This window comes from Apostichopus japonicus, chromosome 8 (genome assembly GCF_037975245.1).
Source record: "Apostichopus japonicus isolate 1M-3 chromosome 8, ASM3797524v1, whole genome shotgun sequence".
NCBI lineage: Eukaryota > Metazoa > Echinodermata > Holothuroidea > Aspidochirotida > Stichopodidae > Apostichopus > Apostichopus japonicus.
The window spans coordinates 41,268,056-41,293,270 of record NC_092568.1 but is presented as its reverse complement, the minus strand read 5'-3'; the positions used below and the strand labels follow the sequence as shown (position 1 = coordinate 41,293,270).

Genomic DNA, 25,215 nt, shown 5'->3' with positions numbered 1-25,215 from the left:
ATACAGGCCAATATATTGATCACTGAAAATAATCAACGACCTTATCGCCTACCTGCTATTTGGAATATCAGTTTTGTATTAGTTATGAGGATTTAATTCTTGGTGGTCACGGAGGGGTTAAGGGGGCGGTGGGACAGGGGTTACAACTGCAGAGATTAAGGGGAACAGCTGGTGATGAAGGAATTGGAGGGGAAATAAGTGGCATTGACAACAAGCAAGTACAGTTGAACATGACTTAATATTTCAGCACCTTGTTTAGGTATGTACATTAAACTAGGCTCTAAATATCGAACAAGAACAAAGAGTCTAGATATTTCAAACAGAGAGCTCAAAGCAAAAATGTAAGCTATACAGTGATAGAATTACCTACCTATCGTAATATCATAATACAGAATTCTGTCATGTTGGAGTACCGTTATCAAAGAGTATGCATTAATCATGGTGCAATCATTAACTATTTTGAAATGATTCTTCTAATGCCAATGACAATCATGGTACCTAAGCTCTGTGCTATAGATGTAATAAGCTCCAATCAATACAATCGATATTATAATATACACAACATAATATACAGGTCACATGTAGATTTGAAATGGAATCCTGACAAAGAGGTGATAGCAACCAAGATTTAAACTTACAGCAGAATTTAACAAAGATTGTATCTTTAATCAAAGATATCTACAAATGCAATCAACTAATAATGGTTAATTAATTAATTAATTAATTAATTAATGTTTCTATGCCCTGCAGACACATCTGACACCTTGGTCATTATACTGTAACCATCAAGCCCAATGGAACACTGACGACATGAGTGTAGGAGACCTTCAGATCTCTGAACGATTCTTATAACTGGGCAAGTAAAGTTTTCCCTGTAACTCTATACTTCCAATAAACACTCCAGAAAAGGGAGGAAGAACTTAATGTATGCATATGCATGAACTCTGGTGACAGATAGTTCTAGATACTGTTAAGTTGGAATGTGTCTCTGTTCCTGATTCAGGTAGTGGTGAGGACTACTGCAGGTCTAATTCATGTGAGAATGCTTCACCCTTGATACTGATGCCCATTAGGACAACAGAAAATCAATACAGGCTTCCATTTCAACACCCTAGCTGCAAGATTCCTTTCCAGAATAAAAGTTTTAAGAAAGGAAAAACAAAATTTCCATCGCTTTTTGGATCAAGTTTTTGGGCATTGATTTCGAGAAGAAACGTAAAACTGCACAAACATGCTGACCTACATTGGGCGGGATGCTGCTCGGTGACGCCTTTGCCAAACTCATAAAATCTTGACTTTTTAAGGCTAATCGCAGAGACTTCATTCCCAGTCACGTGTAATTTTACCATCGAAAACGATCAGACCATATACGTTCCCTATTCCGCTATTAAATGCATGCAGGGACATTCGGTGAGGAAGCCGTGCAATCGACTCTGCAACAGTGGCACATTATTGACCCATATGTTAGAACGTCCTTGGAGTGTAGATACTACTTAGAAGGCTGGCCGATAAAACTACAGAGTAAGATGGAGTTTGATACTAGACAAGAGGCAATAAACAGCAGAGTATTAAAGCCATGGTTCACCACAAGGACATAAAACTGGCTTTGTATTATGGTCTTAACTCATCCATAGTAGTCATTTAGTCCCACTTGTTTATGGGACAGGGACAAATCTAAGCACTTTACAATGCCAGCAGTGGTTCTTGGGTATCAATATGATAGGGTTCTCCTTTCGCTAAAACATAATATATAATATTGAAAGCAAAAACTCATTTAACTTAAAATACATGAACTTTGAACATTGTTATTTTGGAAGGAGGGAGAGGTTAACAGGATGGGGATGGGGGCGGACACAACTGACATATCAATGCAGATTCAAGTCCTTAGGTTCAGTTATTTTCATTTAGTGGAATAATTTGTGAACTTTCCCAATGTATCGAAGCTGACATTTTAAGTATGTAAATTTTGCCTACAGTGTTCACTAATTTATATATATATGGTTACTGTTAGGTAACTTTTTGAATATTTCTCTCTCATTGAACCATTTTATAGCTATAAGGCTCATCATTAATATCTGACTAACAGTATTTATATATTGCATATAGTTATATATATGAACCCACCCACATCTTGGTTCCTTAACCAGTTTGTAATTTCCAATGCTCCTCAGTTTTGATTACTTCTTGGTAAGTACAGAGATGAAGAGTGCAGGAGACTTGGTTATTGTCAGGGTGACTTTTATGGCCAACAGTTTCGGCACATGTAATTATAATCATCATGCGAGTAGTTTTAATACCGAACAAATAAAAAAACAAACAAAGTTGTTTAAATGGAGATAAATAGAATGGGGTTGTGCAGTTAACCCTGGTACCATAGAATTAGGCCACATTCAAGCAATGCTTGTTATGTGTCATTCACATCAGCGTATGATCCAACAGCAGAAAGTACTCCCTAGAATGAACCTCTCTCACTCTATATAGAAGCATATCTATCAATGATATGTGTGCCTCAGGGAAATCCTTAGTGTGTTCAGATACCCTACTCAACAGTTCAACTTACATTTAACTGTTTATTTTGAAAATTCCCTTAAATGGAAACTCAATTGCTATGATCTCAAGTGCCCTTGAAACTCTTAACAGTGAACTTCCCAACAGTGTGAATGAATCAATGAAACGGTCAGTCAACAAGTGGAGGATATGATAGTAGAGTCTACTAAGGTCTCTGTAGACAATATGAATCAGTTTTTATTGTACATAACTGCCTCTCTGCCCCAGGTCCCCCTCCCCTCCTACTCCCATTGGCTTCCTTACCAGTGGACTACCTAATAGCACTTGAATGAATCAATGAAACTATCAGCCAACAAGATGAGTATATGACAATACAATCCTAAAGTCTCTGGATATATCTGTAATACGATTGCTCCTCACCCCTCCCCCCATCCTCCTCATAAAACCTCCCCCTTCCAGCAGCTGTCCTAATACAAATTCAGTATAAACTGCGTGTACCTGCCTGCCTCCCTTGCACCTCTCAACTACTCCACTGACTTAATTGCCTCATCACTTATCCTCCCATCCGAGCTTGCCTCAATACTTCACAAGCCCAACCATTCCACTTCAAAAGCTATGTTCTGCAACAGGTTTTTATCATTCTGTTCAAGCAATGTAGGACGATTATTAGAACCCATATGACTGAGCTTCTTTCATTCTTTTTGTTTGGAGGTACATTATCTTTCACTTAACGATCAAGGAAGGTACACGTAAACATTCCACCTGTAACAAATTCATTACAAATTGTTACTTTGATTGGTCACAGACTGGCGTTAATCAGAACAAATGCCAAACAAATGTTTCCTGGGATGTTCCCTATCAGTATGACGAATCCCCACATCAGTTACAGCTGAACATACAGTTCATTTCCTCATGTCAACAGCATGAAATACGTTGTAATGTGTAGAGCAACATAATTCAACTTTAAACACATCATTAAAAGCTCAGTTGTTTTCAACACTTTGTTTTCATATTTGCTTGCAAAGTCTTCTTCCAGAATTGACTAAAGATCAGTACAAAATGTTTAAATGTATTGTTAAGAATTGTACATAGAACCTATACATCATTAAGCCATATATGGAAGTCATGCATGACTCGTGTAAATTCCAAGATGACATTTTAAATCCTTCAAATTTTTTGACAATTATCATATATTTTTCAATGGATGCAGGTATGACTCAGCCAAATTCTTATTCCATATTTGATACATACATCCACCACATGTGTGTATATATGTCATGTTAAAATGATAGCCCAACGAGACACAAGCATATATATAATTATTATGGGCTCTGTGAAAAGTTCTGTTTCGTTATAAATCTATGGCAGTGATGTCTGTATGTGTTTAGCAAACAACTCACAACCCCATTAGCAAGTAAACAAAACCTTCAATTCACTAATTTCTGATGTAAAGTGGAAGATAGAACAGAAGCCATCCCTTCAATCCTAATATTAATGAGAGCAATCGTTTGGCTTTTGGTTCGGACGACACACTTTGAGACGGGCACAGAATTAGATTCTGTCTAATCGGGCAGAACATTTCTTGCATTAAGCTACTCAAAGCAAGAATACGACCTCAGATTAATTGAACCTCTTTGTATTGACGTTGGTATTATAATTTGATGCCATTTTTAAAGTTAGCTGTTTTTTTTCCCAAAGCAAACGATCAGATAATTTCTCTCTGACTGCGGAAGCGGCTGAATGTCTCTGTGTTTGCTCAATTTTAAGTTTAGAGTGAAATCTGAGAGTTAATGACTTAGTAAACATTGCAGACCTGACAACTCACTGACGTTGTATCAAACTGTATTTATGTAAACACTTTCTCGGGGGTGGACGAGGACCTTGCTCGTCTTTAACCATCTCGCGGATGAGAGGCAGAATTATAAACAAGTCTAAGAGAGCAAACACGTTTGTGGCTACAATGATAACGATGCAGGTTTCATTATTAACTGTTACATCAAAGCGGCTCTTTTATTTTAAGGGGGGGGGGGGGTCTAGATGGATAAGTTTAAAACCATTAACTCCCGTCATAATTTTGTTAAGACTTTACCCATAAAGCAAGTTTTGTAATATTACCATTCTATTACCATATGTCACCTACACACTTTGGAAAAGTTAGATTTACTGTTTGGAACTAAGTCCCATACGTCAGCAGGCTGCTGTAACATTTGGAAAGGTCGTAAACACATACTGAGATAGGACATAGAAACTTGTTACTGTTTTTCAGCAAAATCTTCACAGTATGAGATCACCCTGTTTTATGCTTTGATAATGTATGCTAAGACCTTGGGATTAACATGTTTTAGACTTTTTACCAACTTCCAAGTGACATTAACTAACGATCGTAAAACCATCGTTACCTGGTACGTCTATCCAGTTGCCCGACGAACTTCTATAACAAGCCTGCTTTAATGTTGGAAATGGTCGTTACCACATATAGCTAATTGACCGTTTTCCAGTCAAATCTTCACAGTATGAGCTCATCCTGTTTATGCCTTTGTAATGTAAGCTATAGACCTTGGGATTAACATGTATTGGATGTTTGATTCATTTTGGAAAAGTTAAAAAAAAAAGAGTATTGCATATATTTTGGCACATCTGTCGGTGGGGGGGGGGGGGGGGTTGAATGCAGATTAAACACACTATAGCAACCTGTTAATATGTTACAATATGGAGAGGCAAATGAATATGAAAATGATAATTTAGAAAGAGATTTCCATTTGAAACTTAGCTCATCAAACATTTTTACATTTTTGCGAATAGAAAAACTTTGCAGAACTGTATAGAAGAATATGAACAAGAAAAAAGAAAGAAAATAACACCATAACTTGTATGAATCTGAACACCAAAATAAGTCTGAATATGAACACCATAATGACTTGTATGAATCTGAACACCATAATGACTTGTATGAATCTGAACACCATAATGACTTGTATGAATCTGAACACCATAATGACTTGTATGAATCTGAACACCAAAATAACTTGTATGAATCTGAACACCATAATGACTTGTATGAATCTGAACACCAAAATAAGTCTGAATCTGAACACCATAATGAATTGTATGAATCTGAACACCATAATGACTTGTATGTATCTGAACACCATAATGACTTGTATGAATCTGAACACCATAATGAATTCTCTGAATCTGAACACTTTAATGACGTGTATGCATCTTAACACCAAAAAGACTTGTATGAATCTGAACACCATAATGACTTGTTTGAATCTGAACACCATAATGACTTGTATGAATCTGAACACCATAATGACTTGTATGAATCTGAACACCATAATGACTTGTCTGAATCTGAACACCATGACTTGTATGAATCTGAACACCATAATGACTTGTATGAATCTGAACACCATAATGACTTGTATGAATATGAACACCATAATGAATTGTTTGAATCTGAACACCACAAAAACTTGTATGAATATGAACACCATAATTATTTGTATGAATCTGAGCACCATAAAGACTTGTATGAATCTGAAATTCTATGGAATGCAATGTAAATTAGTAACATTTTGCAAGAGCCTATATGACTTGAAGCAATTAAGCAAATGTAAAACTCACTATACATGGTTAAAAAGACTTTGAAAACAAGATTTCTTTCCATCTTCTAGTCTTGTTATTGACAAGTTGTTAAAAGTATCACTAGTTGATAATTTCTGTCATACATTTTAGAAGCTTTCAGCAAAGTGAATCTCGGCCCCACCCCCCCCAAAAAAATGTTGCTTACTATATAAGGTAATTTAGTGGTGACAATTATCTTTAAATCCCTATAGAGGAGTCATACATTACAGGCAAACCCTTTGGGCTTCTTTTAATTTTCATTACAATTTGATTTCATCTAATATATAATTTTCAATGCACACTATTAACTGTCACAACTTGCAGTGGCATCATGAAAGGTCACACTTATGGAGCTTAGTGCACACTTACCACATATAGCAACAACATCACCATACTGTTTTGCTCGAGTATACATTGCCAGTGTATGGTGCAACATGTGGTTAAGTCATTACTGGCAGAGAAGGCAAAGATTTCTGATAAGCAGTAGAGAGGTATACGATCCACAAAATGTAACCATGTGTGCCCTGTTCAGCTGGAGCTGTTTAGGTGGACCCCGCTTCCTCTGTGGGGGGAAGTCTACAATCCTGACTGCTTCATCTCAACAATGTTCAAGGAAATAGGGTCAAAACACTTGCAGGAAATGACACTTGTCCCAACTGTGGACAAGCCTTGATTTGTTTTTTTCATAAATACAGTAACAGTTCAACAGAAAGTACACTAAACTCTTCTTGGTGTTTTTTCCCCTGTTTTTTTTTGGAGTAACTACAAATCCTGATTGAATAGATTTTGCATCATAAACTATCCAGGCTTGCCAGACATTTTCTGCCAGATGGGACATATTTATCACCTACCATCTGCTTTTCTTCTGGTATATATATATGCCAGTCATTACACTGCCCAGGTGGTTCAATACCTTGACCTTCAAGTATAATAATGCATCAATCTCCAAATCATCATGTCATAAGTTTAAAACATGCCCTTCATTCCATTGGTAGTAGGCCCCCAACTTGTCTCTTTTTCTGACCCAAATTTGACCAAATCTTGAATATTAATGCAGATAACTATACAGTAATTTAGCAGGTTATTCAGGAAATAATTACTACTTGCATTTCTTGACATTTTAAATTGTCTGTCAATTTAATACATCAAGAAATTATGAAAGTACTAATGACTTTTTCTCAACAGCTTGACATTCTTTTTTATATATATATCTATCTATATACAGTTTTCCTTTTGTGTGGTATTTCGCTACACAATGTCAGATAAATGGTTCCCAGATAATAAGCTTCATTTCATTTTACTCCAAACTGTAATGCACTTAGTTTATTATTACTTCATGTATGACAAAGTACTTGTATAAATTCATTCAGTTGTGTATATTATTTCTCACAGACATTGTCAACCGAAATGCCATTAAATCTAAGTGATGGACATGAACAGTCTATATATACTCTCTTTCATGGATCTTAAAGTGGGTTAGGTTCTTGAGAGTAACGACTGTGCAGTTAATATCTTTGACATCGTTGAGCACAACAAACTATACAAGAAGAGCAAGTTATCAAAGAGAATTTGACAAAGAATTAATTTGGAAACAGTCAAAGAGACAAAACCCCGAACTCTTTTATCAGATCTAAACTGATCACGTTTCCATTTTAAGGAACAGGAATGGTAAAAACAAAGAAAATACAAACAGGAAATGGAAATGGAAAAATAAAATAAAAATAGGAATCGAAGAGAAACAAAATTAAACTTTTATATTCTACCAAATAATTGTCTATGAAAAAAACAAATAAGTGCAGACACAAGTCATTTCTTGGAGCCAAATAGAAAACAAATTTTTAATTAGAGACTCTTACATAACTAACTCTCAAGGTTATTACTACTGAGTTACGGATGAATATTACAGTTTTGTGCTTAGTTTTATACTTTTCTTTGCAGTGTAGAATATATATTTAGTAGTGAATGTATTAACACATAGATTACATTAATATTAGTAACTAACTCTCAAGGTCATGACTGCTGAGTTACGGTTGTATATGGCAGTTTTATGTTTAGTTTTATACTTTTCTTTGCAGTGTAAGAATATATATTTAGTAGTGTATGGATTATTACATAGATTACATTAATACTAGTAACTAACTCTCAAGGTCATGACTACCGAGTTACGGATGAATATTACAGTTTCGTGTTTAGTTTTATACTGTTCTTTGCAGTGTAGAATATATATTCACTAGTCTATGGATTATCACATATATTACATTAATACTAGTAACTAACTCTCAAGGTCATGACTGCTGAGTTACGGATATTACTTCAGTTTGTCTTCATAGCTGAGATACTGCTTAGATCTGACAATATGAAGACGTGAGCGACTAATAACAGGATCTGCTTCATTTAATATACATGGATGTCTTTCCTGTAATCCAGACATATTGCTACATAGACTAGAGTTGTACCAGTAATTGCTATGTCCTACCGGTTTTTCCCACAGGCTCATACACCACTTTGCTGCAATATTCTAATTACGCAGAGACCTCATAAAAACATTCATGAAGTTCTGGTTTTCTGGTATCCTCTATAATCCTCTTATTGCTTATCAGGTTAAGCACAATTGTACCTATTGTCTTTGACCTATATTTAACCAGGGTAAACTTCCCATTAACCATTGACATTCAGTCATGTTGCTTCAGATTCCAGTAAAGTCTTTCCTAATAATAAGATTTTTATGGGTTCAATTTACATTATTATTTATACTTCTATATTTATATAATACAAGTTACACGACTACGCTACATTCCTTACAAGCCAAGTGTGTTTTAAGAGGGAGCGTTGTTTTGTGAGCTACTTGCATTTTTTTATGATCAATGTGAATTTGCATATTCTTATATTTGAAAGCGCTGTGCAGGATTTTCTGGAATTAACACCGAAATTTGATTGAGAACTTTCTGTCAGAATGCCATATTTTGAATACCATTGCAGTTATGATAAATCGATGCTTAATAACTTACAAATCTTCTTTGGAAAATTTGACTGAGAAGTAATGTCTTCCAACAATCTGCTATTTTTATGTAAGTACGGCTGCTGGCATTTTTGGTTATTATCTTTTCCTTTCTCTCTCCCTTTTTTATTTCTTTCTTGTCAAATAAATACATCTTCTTGGCGCTAATTCTGTGCATGTTTCATTGGGTAACATTGAGCAGTCATCATTTTAATGAAGTTAATAACCTTTGATTTTCCAATACGACCCTGAATCACAGGAAATGAGATAACCTACTGATGCATATCAACATTTTAAAGTTTCTACATCAGTTCTACACAAGAGAGATCAAGGCAGACATACATGTCTGGGGTCACAAAGCTCCCAAGGACAGTGACTTCTCTATTTAATGACCAAACATCAGTTCCACTAGGTCAGGCAAAATTACCCCATTAGGGAAATGTCTTTTCCATATATCCAAGGCTTTCTCCAAGAGAAAATGAAGGAAAATCCATTCAATGGGTATGAAACAAGGTGAAGTTTATCTCTCATGACAAGGAACAGTAAGTACTGGACATTGGTATATACAGACAGGGAAAGGGATATTCTGATTTTGGTGGGATGTGGTATTATTGGGAAACTCATGCTGTTGTTTGACATCATTAGTTACAGCTGGGAGGAGATTGATAACATCCACAATTTAACTTAACCCCTCCCCCCCCCCAACCCCAAAATATGTATATATTTACATCCAGGTTTTCAATTAAGACTTGATGTAAACTTCTGTAATGTTTGTTTGATAAGCAAACTTTCTTTATCAAAACAAACAATATGAGAATTAACTGTCAGTCACACAATTTGACATAGTAATTGATTTTGCAGAATTTAGCTTTTAGTTTCTTCATTATTAACATTCATACAAAAATGAACAAATAAAGAAATAAATAAAAATAAATAATAACCAAAAATCCTATCACAGATTGTTATGATGTTCAATGAATTTTGCTGAATAACAAACAGTCTAATGCTAGTGCAAAATGTGCAGCACTTTGGGGTTGGTTGTTGGGAGTCAGGGTAGAGAAAACTTGAGAGTGTGGGGGGGAGGGAGGGGGGGAGAGTGATTGAAGGTATGGGTGTGAAATTAAATGCATTGTATTACTAAAGCAACATAATAAATTGGAAAAAATATTAAGAAAGTAACAATTGGTTCAATTCTTGAGCTCTTGCTACGATCTGAAAACAGAAACAATTTTCTTTTGTTCAATGATGCCTATATCTTTAAAAGCTTCCAATTGTGTTGAATCGATCAAGAAAATAACCAGTGGAATGATTTCTCCATAAATACAAAGTGGACTTTGGACGAAGCATGTTATCATATCCACAAACAGCGGAACAGCACTCACTTAAAAGATCAATAGAGATCTAGTGAGCTCCAAGGGCATTTTTCATGTGACACTCCTTGTATTGATCTAAGAGATACAGAGACGAACAGGTTACAAGGTACACATATCGCAATTAACTAGGTGAACTCTTTACACGGCAATGAGGCTAAAATTAACTGCAGCTAACGTAGAGTATTGATCATCTCAGCAATAGAAGCTACAGGGGCATCATGTTAAATGTGCACTTTGGTTGTACGTGGTAACTTTGTAAAATTATCAGCTAGTCACATGATATTAACACACACACTCGCAAAGACTCCTAAATCTGACTTTTAGCCAATTGGTTCACCCAAATATAATTTTCTTGTGTCCCACAAATTTAATGTACTTTTAGTTTTCCAACTTTTGAATATTATGCCTTTTATTATCATTCCATCATAATATATGTATACATATAATATAATAATATATATATATATATATATATATATATATATATATATATATATATATATATATATATATATATGTATGTATATACAATTTGAAATGGCAATGAGTTGGAACATCCAGAACAGTGAAAATCTACCAGCCTCCACTGGGATTCGAACCCAGGCCTCCCGCTATATGTGGAAACCCTAAACAACTATAGGCTATGGACACTGGTTGTCTGTCCAGAGGTTCAAAGCCAGTAAGGAAGGGGTTCATTCCACTGTATGTGTGTATGTATGTTTCTATATCTATATCTATATGTACATTATATACATATATATATCTACACTATATACATATATATATATCTACACTATACACATATACATATATATCTACACTATATATATATGTACATAAAATTGATAATACTGTACATGTATAAAGTTCAATGCCCAATGGCAAAACTTAGAAAAACATAGGAAAGGAAGTAAAAGGGAGAAAGAATGGAAAAGTAGTAAGGAAGAAGGTAGACACTTTGACATGTTGTTCCTGTTTGTTTAATACATACCTTTGATGGCTTTCTCGATTACTCTTCCTTGCGATGAGAGATTCGTTATACCTATGACCCAAAAATAAATTACAGTTTGATATCATGGAACACCCAGATTGTAACATTTAATACTATCATACAAAGAATATGAAACAAGACCTTAAATTAACATATCCCAACGCTGTGACGACACCTAAACAATACAGGTTATCTCAACCAGCAACTTTACACAACCAGGGATCTAAAACTTGTAGCCTACAACTTGAACTTAACACCCCTTAGAAGAGCTGTACACAGCAAGATTATACAGAAATGACCTGTGAAAGGGTATTAATTTACATCGACAACATAGGCTTAAATGATTGAAAATATGATATGAACATATTACAACTAACACACATCTGGGAATTCACTGGGAATTTACTTGTGATGATCTCTTACCTTATCCTTACAGTTTTCTCATTAGTCAATATACTATAGTAACAGTACTGTAATATTACATTGCAGTAACTGGCTATATCAAACTATTACAGTAACAGTACTGTAATATTACATTGCAGTAACTGGCTATATCAAACTATTAAAGTAACAGTACTGTAATATTACATTGAAGTAACTGGCTATATCAATCTATCATAGTAACAGTAATGTAATATTACATTGCAGTAACTGGCTATATCAATATATTGCGGTAACAGTACTGTAATATTACATTGCAGTAACTGGCTATATCAAACTACTGTAGTAACAGTACTGTAATATTACATTGAAGTAACTTGCTATATATCAATATATTGTAGTAACAGTACTGTAATATTACAGTGAAGTAACTGACTATATCAATCTATTATAGTAACAGTACTGTAATATTACATTGCAGTAACTGGCTATATATGAATCTACTATAGTAACAGTACTGTAATATTACAGTGCAGTAACTGGCTATATCAAACTACTCTAGTAACAGTACTGTAATATTACATTGCAGTAACTGGCTATATCAAACTACTATAGTAACAGTACTGTAATATTACATTGCAGTAACTGGCTATATCAAACTACTCTAGTAACAGTACTGTAATATTACATTGCAGTAACTGGCTATATATCAATCTACTATAGTAACAGTACTGTAATATTACATTGCAGTAACTGGCTATATATCAATCTACTGTAGTAACAGTACTGTAATGTTACATTGCAGTAACTGGCTATATCAAACTTTTATAGTAACAGTTCAGTAATATTACATTGCAGTAACTGGCTATATCAATCTTCTGTAGTATTTACAGTACTGTAATATTACATTGCAGTAACTGGCTATATCAATATATTGTAGTAATAGTACTGTAATATTACATTGCAGTAACTGGCTATATCAAACTTTTATAGTAACAGTTCAGTAATATTACATTGCAGTAACTGGCTATATCAATATATTGTGGTAACAGTTCAGTAATATTACATTGCAGTAACTGGCTATATCAAACTATATAGTAACAGTACTGTAATATTACATTGCAGTAACTGGCTACATCAAACTATTATAGTAACAGTTCAGTAATATTACATTGCAGTAACTGGCTATATCAATATATTGTGGTAACAGTACTGTAATATTACATTGCAGTAACTGGCTATATCAAACTATTAAATAACAGTTCAGTAATATTACATTGCAGTAACTGACTATATCAATCTATTATAGTAACAGTACTGTAATATTACATTGCAGTAACTGGCTATATCAATATATTGTGGTAACAGTACTGTAATATTACATTGCAGTAACTGGCTATATCAATCTTCTGTAGTAATTACAGTACTGTAATATTACATTGCAGTAACTGGCTATATCAATATATTGTAGTAATAGTACTGTAATATTACATTGCAGTAACTGGCTATATCAAACTTTTATAGTAACAGTTCAGTAATATTACATTGCAGTAACTGGCTATATCAATATATTGTAGTAATAGTACTGTAATATTACATTGCAGTAACTGGCTATATCAAACTTTTATAGTAACAGTTCAGTAATATTACATTGCAGTAACTGGCTATATCAATATATTGTGGTAACAGTACTGTAATATTACATTGCAGTAACTGGCTATATCACTCTACTATATTAACAGTACTGTAATATTACATTGCAGTAACTGGCTATATATCAAACTACTATAGTAACAGTACTGTAATATTACATTGCAGTAACTGGCTATATCAATCTATTATAGTAACAGTTCAGTAATATTACATTGCAGTAACTGGCTATATCAAACTACTCTAGTAACAGTACTGTAATATTACATTGCAGTAACTGGCTATATCAATCTATTATAGTAACAGTTCAGTAATATTACATTGCAGTAACTGGCTATATCAATCTACTATAGTAACAGTACTGTAATATTACATTGCAGTAACTGGCTATATCAATCTACTATATTAACAGTACTGTAATATTACATTGCAGTAACTGGCTATATCACTCTACTATATTAACAGTACTGTAATATTACATTGCAGTAACTGGCTATATCAATCTATTATAGTAACAGTTCAGTAATATTACATTGCAGTAACTGGCTATATCAATCTATTATAGTAACAGTTCAGTAATATTACATTGCAGTAACTGGCTATATCAATCTACTATAGTAACAGTACTGTAATATTACATTGCAGTAACTGGCTATATCAATCTACTATATTAACAGTACTGTAATATTACATTGCAGTAACTGGCTATATCAAACTACTGTAGTAATTACAGTACTGTAATATTACATTGCAGTTAACTGGCTATATCGATATATTGTGGTACCTGCAGTATATATCGTATTGCAGGCTTAACACTACTCTTCGCTATAAATGTTATTTCCTTATTCCAGATAATACTGATTAAATATATGTCTCGGTAACACTACTAATCCAAGATCTTGCAGTGTCACTGCTATTCCATTATTTTACAGTAAAATTGTTATTTAATTATTTTCCTGTAACATTACTGTACTATTATTTTCCATTTACAGTAACAGTGCTATTCCATAACATAACATTGCTACTCAACTAAAATGACAGTAACAATGCTATTCCCATTATTTTACAGTTACAGTGATAGTACGGTACTATTATTTTCCAGTATCTCTTCCATTATTTTACAGTTGCAGCCATTTCCATTGCAATTATTAACAGTGTTATTCAACTATTTTACAGTAACTGTGCTATTCCATCATTTTTTAATGAACAGTGCTGTTCCATGTCGTTTATTATAACAGTGCTGTTCCATGTTGTTTATTGTAACAGTGCTGTTCCAAGTTGTTTATTGTAACAGTGCTGTTCCATGTTGTTTATTGTAACAGTGCTGTTCTGTGTTGTTTATTGTAACAGTGCTGTTCTGTGTTGTTTATTGTAACAGTGATGTTTGTGTTGTTTATTGTAACAGTGCTGTTCCATGTTGTTTATTGTAACAGTGCTATTCTATATAACTGTGTCCTATTCCCACCAAGTTAACTTACTTCTAAAATTGAGATAAATGCTTGAAGAGTTCAGACGGGAAAAGGACGAAGAGGAGGGGAAGGGAGGGGGTTTTAAGTCAGATTTAAAATAGCTAATTTCTCCTAACAAAATGATGTTTTTATGAATATAGTGTTCTGCTTTGGAAGTTACCATAGTACCTTAACGTAGTCCTTAAAATATGATACATTTGTTTCTTATTTTTGTATTCATAATCTCAACACTCAAAGTTTCATAACAAATGTTTATATCTCTCTCTCTCTCTCTTCACTGTTTTGAAACCATCCTCGGGGGAGGGGGGGGGGGCATACTGTGCGCAGAGGGTGTTGCAGCACTCCTGATTTCATGTCATACTAGTTACCCATTCTCACTTTGGTACCCATGAACATTGCCATGGACGGTCATCAAAATAATTAAGTCTATAAACATGCATAAAGAGACTATGACTGGGACACAAACCAAATAAGAGACGACACTAAATATCCTACATGAAAAATGGTATAGCATCACATCCATCCAGTAAGCTTACTGTACAAACTAACTTGCTGCCTATCCAATTATGCAATAGAAAAATTCTCCATGCTGCAATATATATAGTATACATACACCATCACCTATAGATGTAGAATTTTTGTATGAAACCTGATGAAAACAATATTTCATGTTTATCTACACTTGGAAAATTCCTTTAAAAACTGTATGATGATGATGCTCTTTGGCTTTCTCTCTAGTCCCTACACCACCAAGTGGCTGCAAATTTAAATTTGCTCCGTACAATAACTTTCAGCTGTTTTCCCCAGCAAATCAATCTTTTCTAATCAGATTTATGCAAAAAGTCTGAAAAAATAATATGAAAGTATATAGGGAACGAAAAAAAGAAAAAAAAAAATCATAGCCTTTCGTCTAACATGACAGGTCGCCAAAAGACATGAATCTCTTCTCATCTTATCACATTTCATGCTGCTTCTAATCCATCTCAACAAATTACAAAAATCCCTGCCAATTTATGCTTGGTGGCAGTACACTTAGGTTCATTGACCCAACAGAAGAAAGCTTCTCAACGTTTGTCGTCATCGACACTCCCGTACCTTTTTCCCTTGGAGTGACTGGTAAGTGAACTTAAGCTAAATGGGTTTTTGCCTCCTAGTGCACAGAGATGGGAATCTGAAACGAACAACAAACTACATGAATCCACCTCAGGAAATGAAAGCCAACGATGGAAAGTAGTGCCGGAAAGAGCAAGTAGGGGCACTGATGGGAAAATCATTGTGGTCTGAAAAAAATCTGTAGAAAAACATGGATATTCAACGGAATGACATTAGGTGTTGAAGGGTTAGATAATCTCGTTAACTATCACTTCAAAACAACAACACAAAATCATGAATTATTAACGAGAGGCAATTTGTGTGACTCACTCGTATCGGACCTGATATGAAAACTAGAGGACAATGGTTGTCGAGTGAAACGTGTTTCTCTACTCGCGAGAATTGTAATGTAAACCCTAAAATGTTCAATATGGGTGTTATTAAAGTAAACTCAAAAGCAAGCCTCCTCTATGCACATATCTGTTGGGATAAAAATAAAATTAATGCTAAATGTTCTTGAGGTCTGCATTTTAACCTGTTGTATTCAACAACCATGTTATCTTGTAGCCTGTGCAGGCACGCGTATAGTAAAGCAATCCTTACCCAAGCTGCCTGTTACCGCCAATGGTAATGTCAAATGGAACCAACTTGCCCAATCAAATTTCACATGTCCTTCAAATGTTGTTACGAAATGACAACACAGACACCAGTTAATCTACTTATTTTAAATGAAAAACTGGATTCTTTGCACATTCACAGAGAAACAGGTTTGCCTTAATGATCAAGAAAATTAGTTCAATATCCAAGAAATAATTTTTTCACTCATATTAATAGTACTTTTGATAGCATTTTTGATAGGAGCAAACACCAACAACATGTTAACTGGTCTACTAGTCTACTGTCTACTGGTCCCTCCTCCTCCTCCTCCTCCTCCTGCTCCTCCTCCTATGGTAACCAAACGACCTATATCATTTATTTGTACATCCTTGGCCTCTATTTCTCAAAGTCAATTATTAATGACTGAGGCTGCATGATGCAGAAAGTGACACTTGCTTCAGATGTAACTGCACACTGGTTATAGTCCAAAGTGCCATGACCACTACCATCACTGGCAAAAATGTGGCATGAGAACCCACATCCCCAGAATCCCCCCCCCCACCCCCGTAACATCATTGTGACAACATTTCAAAACATGTCATCAAAGAAAGATACCATGACTTAGGCATAAACATGCCCTGATGCTCTGTTATTTGTTAGTCCTATAGTTATCATATCATTCCTCTCATATTGGCAGTGTGTGTATACATGCATGCATGTATTCAGTATGCCCTGCAGTATGTGTTATACCAGAGACACTACAGTCAGTACTGTACATACTCCAGTTAATGATTGAGGGACACCAGAAGGGATACAGTATGTTACCATAAAGTGTCTGCAGTAAATACTTCAATTGCATCATGGGAAGTTTCTATTTGCATTCATGTTACAACCTCATGGAACAGTTATTCTGATGTAACCATGGAATATACACTGAAGTGTACGTATGCTTCTACTTTTACGATATGTCAGTAGCACTACCACCACTTGAATAATACTCCTTATTTAGTTTAATGCAATATAAATGCTAATTTATGCAGATATTTTTTAAACTTGCAAACTTGTGTAGTTTATTATCAAATGTAATTATCGGTATGCTTTCAGCTACTATATCCGAGATTTGCTTTAATGGCAGGGTATATCATACCATGGAGCTATTACGGGTAATAGCTCCATGATCATACCAACAACATGTGGGAAAGTCAAAGCTAGCTGCAGAGCTACTATAAGTCCTACCTCTTGAGTTAAACAAAAGTATGTTCTGACAATACATCAGCAGTCATTTAGTGGATCGATTTATTTCTGAGAATATGACTGGGGGGGGGGGGCAATGCTTACAGAGTGGCAACCGTAAATATCTGACTTTTCAGCCACACTATGAACTTGACTTTCATGTTTATTTTTTCCAACAAATGAATCAACTGACCCTCTGAGATTGATAGCATTCTAAATCTCTCTTCATTAGAGAAGGCTTACACCGAGATTTGTTTGCAGTCAGGTGTGTGCAAATGTCTCACGACCTAAGGGACCTCTTAGGGTGAGAATTACCAAGATAAAGTTTTGAAGGGAAATAACTAATTTTTATTAATATGAATCAATCTGGGTGCCAAACAAACATCTTTGTTGATGAATGATGACCTGAACAGATCCTATGTAGTTACATGTACAAGCAGAGTTCCAGACTGCTTCTACAAACATTAAAGGCATTGAAGACTCGTCCCAAACTGCGTGCGGTCATGTGAAAAAGTTAACTTTCTGTTGCTTGCAAGTGACGTTTTGTTTGTGTCGCTACAAAATGCAGACAGTACAGTAATAAAACGTGATACCTTGTTTTCTTTAGCTGGACCTGAGATGTCCATCCCTGCATGGTTTGTACACTGTGTTGTGGGTATTAAACGCAGCTGTATGTACTGACTGTACACTTTAGTACAGTGTCTAATTACCGACGGTAGCAAGCTGTGTGTGTATTTTCAGGGATCGATGGTGGTGTTTAACACTTCTGTTACACCTCATTCGAAACTAGGTCAAATTACCGGCATTAGACGTTTCTTTTTGCGCGAGTCTTCACACCCTTTAAATGTATATAGAGCCAATGTTCATCTGTCATAATTGCAAGAATGGGACTTCGGGTAGCCAGCCAACGTGTGGCTTCTGATTAACATGTATAGCTTAAAGTACAGTATTCAAATACCAATCGGATATTGATCACCTTGTTCCTTAATTGCCCACTAATTAACAACGTAATCAACGACAAATATTTCAAGATATCCTCGAGTAAGAAGTGCAAGAGGATTTCTCTTTCAAACTGTTTGTGTTGCTCAGAAGTTGTAAGCTACTGCCTTAGACAATGACAAGGCTAATCTAATTAATTCAGCAGAAGTCACTGACAGATCTTATCCTTGCAGACAAGCAGATTCAAGGCTGCCCCGATTCTGAAAATAGCATTCGGAGATAGCCCTGGCTTCAAAAGTACAATCCATGGATTTGTTATGATTCATGCAACCAGTAAACATAACTGACAGCTTTACATCCGAGGTTACCCAATTTTCATCTTTTATCTTCAAATTGGAAATTACAGAGATTAATCTCTGGGATTGGATGGCAACATTGACTGGAATCCCTTCAGGGAAACAAGTTTAGATTTCCTTTTGCCCGCCACAGAGCAATCCAATGTTGTCATCCTTTGACATGGTTTCACTAACAGAATCCAACAATGACCTAATCTGCTCTGACAACCCACTAAGCAACTACAGCTGTGTGATCTTGAAAAGCTCCCCCAGTACGTCACCCAATACCGTCCTGTAATACCGTCCTCTACCTCTCTGCTATCTTACTAGCACTACTAATGTATGTCAGAGTTAAAGGAGCATTCTAAATCAGAAAATTAATACTTCTACTACTATGACTACCAATGCATATTACATCATACCCTTACGAACTTATAATAGACTTTTATGATTAGATTTATGATTGAATATCTTGAATGCAAATTAAGACTAGCTCAGTGACAGGAACTTCTCTGGGGCTGGCAGTAAAATTGTTTTAAGGTTATACACTTGAGTGACCATAATTAGTTGAATTTCTAGCCCATTTAAGGACGACAATATTGATGCAGACTTTAACAGTACACCCGGTTGATTAATGTCACAAGTCGTCTGAGCCAATATTTTTTTGCACTGTAGTGCTTGATTAATCAGTATGCCTGCATGCAGCTGGTGGTAATAGCTAAAAACGTACTACTCAGGCTTGTGAACAACCCGATGGAATTAGCAAGAGGTGCGGTATAAAAATGTAACACTCGCAAAATAATGTTCTTTAGAGTACAACGGATGTCATTAATATATTATTAGAGAAGCACATCTTCAAAACATATCTGTAAGATTATTTTAGTATTTAACACTGCACATAGCGAGGTCAACGTGTGAAAATGTCCAATTACATCATGCAATATAAATATAACCTTGTATATTTAGCAGACAGACCTAGAATGGTGTTTTTTTTTATCCTCGCTCGCTCATGTGTTTGAATAGTTGTTACATTAAAATATATGCATCACAGTAAACCTATGGCAACCAAAGTGGCTATGTAGCTGATAGTAGTATACTGTATACAGCAACTGAGGAGATGTATGTTTATTAAGTCGATCCTGTGAAATTAATTATAATTGTAACGAGTTAACAGCCTCGTTATAAATGTATTTAACCTTGACAGTATAAACAATATTTCTTTAGTACTATCGTGTAGTAAATAATGTCCGCAATCATTACAATGTTTTGCACAAATTTGCACAAATTTTGCAAATTTTGCACAAATTTGCAAAATTTGCAAATTTTGGTTCATTCTCAGAGATTGAACGAATAAAAACTTCAAACCAAAAAGAAATTGCTTGTCCCTTCTTTGTTTATTTGGTCGAATCCAAAACATTTATTGGAAGAATGAGTCGTTAGATGTATTGACTTTTTAGTTCATAACTGTGTGTTAGGCTTTGTACTGGCAATATATATATATATTGTAAACAATCACTATGCCTAGCTCTCCATTACATATAGATGTCTCGCTCTCAAAAATAGCGTTTCCATACTGTAGTAGTAGAGCTATCTGTTAGAAGGACACAGTGGACAAATACCCTACAGCCATTAGCTGATTCCATGACAGTATCATATTCAGCGAACATGGGTTCAATTATGTGTAGCCTACGGTACATTGTTTCTCAACTTTACGCTTTTAAGTGACCTTAATGATTTGAACAAGAAAGTTACTTTTTGCTAAGTTAACAAATGTGATTGTTAATTTTGATTATTTCATTTGCTCAATCTCTAAAATGGGCCCTTCATTTTGGCAAAGAAGTACCATGATTGTTGGATTATTAATTTTACATTATTAGACTGTCCAGATGGGTATCGCTGTGGTTGTATCTTTTAAAAATGGAAGGCATAATGAGGCTTTAAACAAATATATGAAGTATATATGAAGTATATATATGAAGTCTTATAGATGTACACAGAGCAGCTGGAACTTAAATTTGCCTCATTTTTACCAAGCCAATCAATATACAAATAAATGCACCCCCCCCCTCCACAGCCCCAAGCCCATAATCCAGTAAAGATATTCATGTAGTTATACAACCATTTGGCTGCTTTCACTTAGTGAGTAATTAACCATTTTAGTCCAGTTCACAAATATTTGTGTCCCACAAAAATGAATGAAATTTCATGGACTAGTGGATAAACACCGACCAATCCACCATTTTTAAACAGATTCTGTCTACTTTTAGAGATGAAGCACTGAAAGTTTGTAACCATGTTACCCGAGAGAGTTATGGAATATATTTATTTTTTCTGGGACTGTTGAACACTCCTTTAAGTGCTTGATAGGTCAGTCACCTGTCTTGCTGGCAATTTAAACCCTATTACAGTGAAAGGTGAGCTGACTACTTCCCATCCTACGGCAAAGACTCACTGCCTCTCTAGGGACAATCTACACTTGCCTCCTCCTCTATCATAAAGCCAGATGGAATATTCTTTACCAAAAATAATCACAAAATTGATGTTACATTGTTTCATTTGATTGGGTGTTATAAATAAATGAAATCAAGTGGGCAACTTTTATCGCTTAATTTCATAAACTGAATATCGTCGAGTCGGGGGCTCTCCGAAAGTTCTTGGCAAAGCGAGCCCCAGGCCACAACTTAAAACAACTTTACGTTCCAATTTTTGAGCATGTAATGGTTTTACCTTTTCCTACAGTGGGCTGTTGTTCTCTTTCAAACCACCTTAACTGCTCGACGAAATTTATAGTATCAGGAACTCAGCGATCAGAAATTTGAGATGCCTTTAGGGATCGAGAGAGAATGAACAAAGCCGATACTGCTACATGAGGCAGGCTTGTGGATGATAGATACACACTAGTGATGAAGTTTATATAGGACAGTCTCTAGGAGTCACCAACTGATCGGCTGACTTATCTTGATTTATTTAAAGAGCTATATATATCTGTACACCTGCACCTAGATCACAGTGTGAACCACTTAGAATCTAAATATAACCAATTGACCAATTAGATCTAAATATAATGAAATGACCAATTAGATCTAAATATAATGAACTGACCAATCAGATCTAAATATAATGAATTGACCAATTAGATCTAAATATAATGAATTAACCTTTAACGTATTAGATCTAAATAAAACAAAAGTTCTGTAACAACACATCTAGCTATACTAGACACCATTTATATGTTATGTTATGTTCTTGCACTACTTATATCTCTCTATATATATATCTCTATATATATATATATATATATATATCTATATATATATATCTCTATATATATATCTATATATATATATATATATATATATATATATATATATATATATATCTCTATATATATATATATATATATATATATATATATATATATATATATATATATATATATATATATTTGAAATAGATATAGCATTGTGGCTAATGTAGCCAGTGTTTATATGATACAGCTGTACATCAAGGAAACTGATTTCTTTCTTGTGCACTTTTTGCCTTAGAGCTTACAATAAATGGGATGAACTGATGATGTATATTGGCTAATGGCTACATGTATATATAGGTACTACCTTGTTAAGTTTAAATATCAATGATGTAGAACCAACCAAAACTCTATAAGCCTGTTGCTTGGTTTAGTGCAATGATTCCAACTTTTGTTGAATTATCTACACTTCGAATGAATATCTTTACTGTGTATAGCATACATCTTTACTGTACGCATCTTAACCGTATTTAACATGTAGAGAGTCATGATGCTTGCTAAAAAACAATAAAACCTTGGGACTCCATAACAGAGCAGCAGTTATACCAGTAACACACTGCACCAGTAACATAGCTACCCTTACCTCCCTTAAACTGCCAAGCTCTTTTGTTACAGCATAAATAATAACACAATTTAATCTACAAGCTGCTCCCATTAACATGCCAACCACACACGTCCATTCATATTTCTTCCCCAAAAACAAGCAACTTGGGATATGGTTGTCCAAGGCAGCAGCAACAGCAACAGCTTTATATATACTCTGGATTTGGAATTGCCCCCAGACTAAATGACAATCTGTTTGCCGACTTTGTCATATATCACAAAGCTCTGAGCTGGCTACACACACAGATACAAGGTGTTGAACTTGGCAAAGATTTATACTCTGTGTATAAATTGGCTGTCCCATGTGGTAGCTTGTAGACTTACAGATAGGCAGGTCAAACTCCTTTGATAGAGATCGGTCTTGTTTCTAATAAGAGAGTGAATAACTACTGAGACTTGGAACAGATTCTCCCTCAGGGCTAGTCAATGCCTTGTAAAAACTCGACAGTTGCTTCAACCTGGGTAATTCCTCCTCGCCGCCTTTTCATTACCGTGATAATATGCCTGTGTGATATTTGAACTTGAGGTGGGAAAGTAGCATGTACATAAACCTTGTGCCTTTTTAAGTGGCAGAAACTATAATCTTTCTATGGTATAAGCTGGCCTACTGCAAGGTTGTCAGGGTTAATTCCCACTGTATTTGCCTACCTTGAAAACTTAACATGATACCATACAGTCAGTCCAAATATAGCAAAGCCATTAACAGAGGAAGCAGTCAGTGACTTAATCCAGACAAAACTGCAGGGTACAACAAACTCATGTACCTAGTTCTTTCCAGATGGGAAGCTCATCGCACATTGAACTTTCAGTAATTCAGAAAAATTGCCTGCAGGGATGTTTTCACCAAATATGGCTTGAGATGTGATGTTTATCATTTTTCATCCATCATTTTCGCTGTCTGTACTTAGATCACGGGACAGTCAAGGTCATTAGACGCTAGTACCTTCACACCAAGAGCTGGTGCCCTGAACTCAACTAGTATTACCCTGGAAGACCTGATGAGCAGACACCAGCTGACATCAAACTCAAATACTGCTCTCTATGCTTCTCACAGTTCCATGGAAGAATACAATGATCAGATGCATGTTTCAGAAATCAAGTAAAATACATGAACTTAGAATGTTCAACACAATTCATTCAAACTATAGCTGGTAGTTCAAATACATGAACTTAGAATGTTCAACACAATTCATTCAAACTATAGCTGGTAGTTCAATCCAAATTTAGATATTTCCTCTCTCTGCTATCCCACCACACCACACTTCTTCCACCCCTCCCCCAAACCTCTCAGCAATTAATAACCGACTTTCATTCCAAGAATTATGCTGGATTACTTGTAAGTTATGCACAATTTAGTCAACAGATACATATAAGAATTTACATGACTGATAACTAAACTGGCTGAGTTTTGAAGTTATCTGGAATAAATTTCTATGAAATCATCTCAGAAACTGCTCTCGAAGAAGTTGGTACTTTTCAAACCGGTGGTAGCCAGCTGTTTCTATCTATTTAAATTGTTTTCAAAGTTTATTCGAGCACTTTATGTCTTAACATAAACCACCAGTCCATATTAGATGTATGAATTTTTTTTATTATTCCCTGACAAAAGAAACAGTTCACCTAACAAAGGACGCATGGCATAGTGTAAGCCTTTAAATTAACCAACCGGAGGTGGCGGCGATCTTATTCGGTCTCAGTTTTATTAAGATCTGAAATATGTGGACTCTGACAACAACAAAAAATAAAGAAAAAAAACAAAAAAAACTCCATATACTGTATATACTAGCACTGTTGCATGGAGGTGTGAAGTTGCCAAGCTGTTTAGGCTGTTGCTACAGACTCTCTCTCAGATGATTAAACTCCAATACGAGTAGGGAAGACTGTCGGAGAACAGAGGAGAGGATCTACTGAAGCGAGGTGACATTGGAACAAGTAACAGAGATCAATCAGAATAGACTTTATCCATTTCAAAATAGGTCATAAATTGATTTGGATTCCAGTTTGTCTGTTTGCACCTGTGATATTGCTTAATGTAATAAATGAAAGGCCAGGCAGCTGTCGTATTGACACAGTTTTTCAGTTCAAAATGTGAATGCCGAAACCCCATCT

General features: G+C 35.1%; 1 protein-coding gene across 4 annotated transcripts in view; it reads right to left on the bottom strand.

Moving 5' to 3' along the window:
• LOC139972054 (vitamin D3 receptor B-like) overlaps positions 1-25,215 on the bottom strand; it is a 238,195-nt gene that overhangs the window by 97,413 nt on the left and 115,567 nt on the right. For 2 of the 4 annotated variants that reach the window (XM_071978947.1, XM_071978944.1), the window contains one exon: positions 11,501-11,551. The exons of the other annotated variants lie outside the window; for them this stretch is intronic. Coding sequence is in view for 1 of the 2 variants with exons in the window: in XM_071978944.1 (XP_071835045.1) it covers positions 11,501-11,551 (51 nt within the window). In the remaining variant the exon portion in view is untranslated. The remainder of the gene's footprint in view (positions 1-11,500; positions 11,552-25,215) is intronic. 4 annotated transcript variants of the gene reach the window in all.